Source organism: Centropristis striata, chromosome 1 (assembly GCF_030273125.1).
Source record: "Centropristis striata isolate RG_2023a ecotype Rhode Island chromosome 1, C.striata_1.0, whole genome shotgun sequence".
NCBI lineage: Eukaryota > Metazoa > Chordata > Actinopteri > Perciformes > Serranidae > Centropristis > Centropristis striata.
The window spans coordinates 954,414-961,358 of NC_081517.1; the positions used below are offsets into that span (position 1 = coordinate 954,414).

General features: G+C 41.1%; 1 protein-coding gene across 1 annotated transcript; it reads right to left on the bottom strand.

Moving 5' to 3' along the window:
• Positions 1 to 893: 893 nt before the first annotated feature.
• Positions 894 to 5,463, bottom strand: LOC131982703 (somatostatin-like receptor F_48D10.1). Its single transcript, XM_059347305.1, has 3 exons — positions 4,697 to 5,463; positions 1,379 to 1,519; positions 894 to 1,184 (listed from the first exon to the last, which is right to left on the bottom strand). The coding sequence occupies exons 1-3, from the start codon at positions 5,276 to 5,278 to the stop codon at positions 894 to 896; spliced, it is 1,014 nt and encodes a 337-aa protein (XP_059203288.1). The 5' UTR covers positions 5,279 to 5,463.
• Positions 5,464 to 6,945: the final 1,482 nt, after the last annotated feature.

Genomic DNA, 6,945 nt, shown 5'->3' on the forward strand with positions numbered 1-6,945 from the left:
TCAGTTTTACCTCTTTTTTAATCAGTTTTATGGCTGCTCCAGCTCCGCTGTCAAAGGGACAGATACAAAAAATCTTTCCTGCCACATGCCATCACACTGTACAATAACAAATATGTATCTATCTATCTAATCTCTATCTATCTATCTATCTATCTATCTATCTATCTATCTATCTATCTATCTATCTATCTATCTATCTATCTATCTATCTATCTATCTATCTACCTACCTACCTACCTACCTACCTACCTACCTACCCATCCATCCAACCATCCATCCATCCATCCATCCATCCATCCATCCATCCATCCAATCATCCATCCATCCATCCATCCATCCATCCAATCATCCATCCATCCATCCAACCATCCAACCATCCATCCATCCATCCATCCATCCATCCATCCAACCATCCATCCATCCATCCATCCATCCATGCATCCATCCATCCATCATCCATCCATCCATCCATGCATCCATCCATCCATCCACCCACCCACCTATCCATCCATCCACCCATCCATCCATCCATCCATCCAACCATCCATCCATCCAACCATCCATCCATCCAACCATCCATCCATCCATCCATCCATCCATCCATCCATCCATCCATGCATCCATCCATCCATCTATCCAACCATCCATTCATCCATCCATCCATCCATCCATCCATCCATCCATCCATCCATCCATCCATCCATCCATCCATCCATCCATCCATCCATCCATCCATCCATCCACCCACCCACCTATCCATCCATCCATCCATCCATCCATCTATCCAACCATCCATTCATCCATCCATCCATCCATCTATCTATCTATCTATCTATCTATCTCTTGCGTAGTAACACAGTTAGGCTTTATAATGCAGTGTACCTGTAGCACCTTTAGCACCTTCTACCTACTTTTCTGAAGCTCTGTCTGAAGTTGTCCGACAGGAAGCCGTAGAGCACCGGGTTGGCGCAGGAGTTGGCGTAGGACAAGATGACGGCGAAGAAGTAGATGCCGGCGGTGACGCTGGACTCTGGGATGATGACCACCAGGTTCACCATGTTGATGATGAAGAACGGCAGCCAGCAGAGCACAAACACCACCACGATCACCACCACCATCCGCGTCACCTTACGCTCCGAGCGCCGCCGCTTGGTGAATCCCGCTCGCGCACCTGACGACTTCATCTGCATGATGATGATGATGATGATGGTGATGATGATAGAGGAGAGGGAGAATGTGAGAGAGTGGTAATGATGGAAATGAGGGGGAGGATGTAGAGCATGATGGAAATAATCATTATGTAGATGCAGATTATAGTATGAATTTATACATGAGATGTTTCAATCAGCCTGACACACACTCACACACACATACACACCTTGATAACGATGAGCAGGTAGCAGAGGCAGATGATGAGCAGCGGGCCGAAGAAACCCACCGTGGCGGTGTAGAGGATGAAGGCTGTCGACCACACGTTCTTCGGCTCTGGCCAGTTCATGTTGCAGGAGTTAAACGTGTCCTAAAGGCAAAAATAAAAACACCTGAGTATAATATATTTAAAAAGAATGCTTAATTATCTCAGTCAGACTGTGAGTAAACCGTAGGAGGTAAACATTTGAATGTGCGACTGACAGGATAAGTGTTAACTACAAAGCTGTTGAATTATGCATGAAGGGATGTTTGGAGAAATGCAGATTACATTATCTGCCTCCATGGGGTTTAAATGATGCATATAAAGAGCTATGCATAACATTTCCAAACATTACTGTGTTTGCTTTGTGTGCTAACAAGAAACAAGTGTCAAAGCAGCATATATGAGTAGTTCTGTTGTCATCAGCCCAGTGGCCTTCAGGCTCCATGCTAACAAAGAAACTTTGCAACATTCTCCACCGACCTTTCTTCCAAAAGCCTTTTGTGTTATAGAACTCACAACAATGATCTGTGTGCATATTAGAGCTTCTGCTGAAACTGCAAGAGTTCAAAGATCTCAGTGTTTTTTCCTTCAGTTTGCATGTTCAGCATTTCAAACAACAACTTACGTATTCTTTCCATCACAGCCCTTCATGTCTAAGCATGCAGAACAAACGCTACAAGATAGAGATAAAGGCATTTTCCCTTTACTTAAATCACTCTGAAGTCTTGTTAGCAGAAAGTTGCCGATATACATACTCAGCGGTTACACAGCTACATTTATTAGAGTCGTGTTTCTGGCCTCCTGCTGGTAATTATAAGTCTTAATTTAATATCCTTTTAGCTTCATTTTGGTCTCTACCAACTCCTGGGGAAAATATCTTAATATCTTGGTTCTTTCACAGCTAAACGCTTGTTCACTATGTTCACAAGTTAACTGTTAATTAAGTGTTACTCCCTAACATCCATTTGGTGTTAAACATTTTGTATACAGTCGATATAATGGGTTCACTGTAAAAGCCAAAGGGGCTTTAAGGGGTTTGAGATGAAGCTGTAGGGATGAACTCATGATGTTTGGTTATCCTATGGAATAAAAAAAGTGATTTTTGTTATGTGTTTTAATCAGGTGCTGCTATTAATTAAGGCTAATTAGCAATGACAGTTCACGCCAAAATAAAAAAAACTATTTGTCCTCTTACCTGTAGTGATATTTATCACTCTAGATTGTTTCGGTGTAAGATGCTATGAGAGATGTCTGCCTTGTGTAATATAATATAATATATATATAATGGAATATAATGGAACTATATTTGCTTGTGGTGCTCAAAGCACCAAAAGTACATTTGAAAAACTCCACGGAAATGTCTCTTTTCTGAATCATAACCCAGGTACTTAACTTTGTTGAGCAGTTTCATGAATTATCATATTATTCATAATTATTCTTTCTACTGAGCTACACCCACCAACCTTATGTAACTGTAGCTCATTAATTTACAGCTCAGCCGAGGAGAACTGGTTATTGTTTGTTTACATCTTGCCTCTCCACCATGAGTTGATGCATGCAATTTTTTTGGATATCAGACGATTCTATCAGCATTTCAATTTGGCTCAGAAAACACCGGGCCCTAATACCGGTGGTGTTACATGCCGGGGGGAACCAGGGACCGGTGCTTGACCCTCCTATAAACATGCTACTGCAGATATCTCCAACAGTGTTAGATAATTTATCTTGTTTTAAGAGTTCATTTCTTATTTTAAGTGTTCAACATGCTTATTTCTAGATTAAAAATCTTGTCAAGGTAAATTATCTGTCCATGCAGCAAGATCATTTCCCTCAGATTTACTGTTTTTATCTTGTTTTTAGACTAAACACCTTTTTTGCAGTGCAGCGCCAAACTACAAAATAATCTAGATTGATAAGTAGCACTACAGGTAAGAGAAAATGATTTACAGGTGCATCAGAATAAATTAGACTGTGATGGAAGAGTCAATTTCCAGTAGTTCAGTAGTAGTTTTGAGACACTAATTTTATAGTCTTCATGATATGTAAGCCATAATGATTATAATTAGAAGAAATTAAATAAATTAAGACAATTGTTAGTGTGGCTCCGTCTATTTTTACTTTAAAACGCACACTTCAGTTATGGAGCGTGAGGATGTAGTTTACGCGTGTCTTAAGCTGAAAACATTCCACAGTTTCTTTCTTATGGTTTATTGAAAACCTTTCATTTGAGCATTGCAAGCAATAAACTGCAGCAATCCAAAAAAATAATAACAATTATGAGCACGGTCATAAACTAGTGTGCTCTCCTCATCTCCATAATCTTAATTAACCCATAAGAACCCAGACCCAGTAATCCTTAAAAAGGAAAATTATAGGGGATATACCAAAGTGGACCACGTAGAATACATTTCTGATGTTTTTTTTATTTAAATTGTGACATAACTGTTACATAGGCCGTTTATGGTATTTCTTATTTTGAATGAATAAACTACATACCTTTTCTGCTTACAGAAACACAAATTTGAATTTCAGATTTGTTTTTAAGTAACAAAATAATAATAAATCAATAATAAATAAATATAAATAACACTGCCTCATTGGACGGCTTCCCAACAAGCTACTGTAGCTGTAGAACACTAAAAAACACACTTATGTACTTGAGAAAACATACGTGAACATTTAAAAAGTTTTTGTGACACCTGTGTCGCTGTGGGTTCTTATGGGTTAAAACAAAGTAAGCAATTATGACGTTACACACATCTCAGCCAATAAGAAGAGTGCAATTCCTACTAACCAATAGGCATTCCTACAACCTCAATAAAGAACTATGAACTGTGAAATACAAATCTGAATTATTTATCAGCTTCTCCACAATGTACAAAATGGCTCTAACAACAATAATGTTTCATTCTGTGTGTAATGGATCTATATAATGTGTTATTTCCACTTTTTGAATTGAATTACTGACATAAATGAAGTTTTCTCTGATATTCTACTTTATTGAGATGCACCTGTACACTGTAAAACCCAACTTATTGTTTCAACTTAAACATGTGAGTGTCAGTGCTGCGAAATAATTTTATGTCAAGACAACAAGGGAAAAGAAGAAGTTACCTCAAATGATTCTTGCTACTTGACTCAATATTTTAGGTTAAAATGACTTTTTGCACAAATCTTGTTGTATTGAAAAGGAAAATTTTGTTATAATAACAAACAAGCAAAATTGGGTTTTACAGTGTATTTGTGATTGGCAGGTAAACTGTGACCAGGTGCAGTTTCTACCTGAACATCAGAGAAGATGACCACCGGCAGGACCACCACGAAGGACACGGCCCACACCGCTGCGCTCACCACCTTGGCCACGCGGGGGTGCCTCCACTTGGTGCTGCGGATCGGATGAACCACCGCCAGGTACCGGTCGATGGACATGACCGTCAGGCAGAAAATAGACGTGAACTGGTTCATGGAGTCCGCCGTCATGACCACGCGGCACAGGAAGTTGCCAAACGGCCAATAGGAGAGCACGTTCTGCGTGGTGAGGAAGGGCAGGCCGATGATGTAGAGCTCATCGGCCACGGCCAGGTTCAGGATGTAGATGTTGGTGACTGTTTTCATCTTGGCGTAGCGCAGCACCACGTAGATGGCCAGCGTGTTGCCTGTCAGCCCCACCATGAAGACCGTGAGGGAGATGACCGCCGTCATCAAGGTGCTGCTGCCGTGGAAGGGGACACTCTGCGTGGACAGGTTGGAGGAGATGTTGAAGAGGCGGGGGTAGGAGTAGAAGTAGGGAGAGGGAGTGGCTGCAGAGGAGTAGTTCAGGTCTGATGCCAGGGGGAACCAGTAGTTCTGGTCCAGGGGCTCCATGGTGGCTTTCAGAGAGGAAGATGGTGCCACGCAGTCCAAATGTTCAGTCCAGAGTGCTTTTTTTCTTCCTGTTTTCACTTTAGAAATGTAGAAATAAAGCCTTAAGTTGTGCCATGTTAGTTTCCGTGCTTACTTTGGAACATAAAAAGGAGAAGACTCAGCAGCCAAGATTAAAAAACAAAGAGAAAAGTGGTTTGACCTGTCTGATCTCTACCCAGAACACCGTGTCTCAGATGTTAGTGTGTATCTGAGCGCCCAAGTGACAGAGTGACTCATAGCATGTGTAAAAAAAACAGCTGAGAACAAGAAGTCTTATTGAAAATACCTCGAGTGTTTCTTCTTCTTCTGTGCGTCATGAGCCAACTCCAAAGACAAAGCTGTGTTGCCATGTATCCTACATTCCTTCAACAAGAAACCGTTTTCTTTTTATTACACATTACGCAATTAACCACCCAAGATGTAAAAATCGCCCCTCCGGTATCTTTGCGTTATTAATAGCACTTATTATTCAAATCTCACCCGACATGACGCTGCAGACTCTCCGCTGTGTCGCGCGTAAAATGGGAGTCTCGCTCCCAGCAGTGGCACGGCTTTTACGCACAGCAGGTGTGTTGTTATTACCAATAATAATGCCAGTGTTATGAGTAAACGCGTTCCTGTTCCTGTCCTGGTGGTGTCTAAACTATTGGCTTAATGACTTGTTGTACTCCCTGTTAACATGTTTAAATCACGCCTACCTACTCTCCGTTAAAGATTTATTCAGCATGCTTACTTTGGCGAGCAGCGGAAAAAAAAGTCCAAGTCTTTGTGTGATCAGATTAAATCCCAGAGCCCACAGACCAAACTCCAGGTCAGTGTGGTGAATCTTCCAGCAGATCTCCAATAACGATGATAAGTTGCGTCGGAGCTCCCGATCGTTCGCTGTCCGTGGTGCTGAGCACAACGAGTCAGCAGCAGCTCTCCGCCGACCAATAACTTTCTGCCCACACAGTCTGCTGTTGCTCTCACACGATTTGTTAAGAGAGAGAGAGAGAGACAGAGAGAGAGAGAGAGAGAGAGAGAGAGAGAGAGAGAGAGACAGAGAGAGAGAGAGAGAGAGAGAGAGTGAGAGGGAGAGAGAGAGATACAGCACTGCAAAAAAAAAGTTTCGTACCAAGATAAAAAACAACAACTTAGATTTAGAAGTGTTAGATAATTTATCTGGTTTTAAGAGTTAATTTCTTTGTTCAAGTGTTCAACATGTTTATTTCTAGATTTAATAATCTTAATTTAAGAAATCTTGTCAAGGTAAATTATCTGTCCATGCAGAAAGATGATTTCCCTCAGATGTAGTGTTTTTATCTCGTTTTTAGACTAAACACCTTATTTGCAGTGAGAAAGAGAGAGGCTGGCTCAGTCTGATCAGTCTGATCAGGGCTTGAGACTCTGTTTTTTGTGTTTCATTAGCAGTGGTGGAATGTAACTAATTACACTGTATAATTTATACTTTGAGGGAAATATTGCACTTTTTACCCACGATGATAATCTGACACCAACAGTTACGTTCTCGCTCCGACTCGTCAGATAAAGACGCATTGACAACTCCCCTCTGTGTGATAACAACGTACGAGACCTCCTTTTTTTTATACAATTGTTTTTTATTTGTTTCTTCATGGTTCTCTCCCGCA

Coding starts and splice junctions, on each gene's coding strand:
- LOC131982703 (XM_059347305.1), bottom strand. CDS start 5,278: ATGGAGCCCCTGGACCAGAACTACTGGTTCCCCCTGGCATCAGACCTG. Junction 1,520..4,696: donor TCATCTTCTCTGATGTTCAG/GTAGAAACTGCA, acceptor TTTTGCCTTTAG/GACACGTTTAACTCCTGCAA. Junction 1,185..1,378: donor ACCTGCTCATCGTTATCAAG/GTGTGTATGTGT, acceptor ATCATCATGCAG/ATGAAGTCGTCAGGTGCGCG.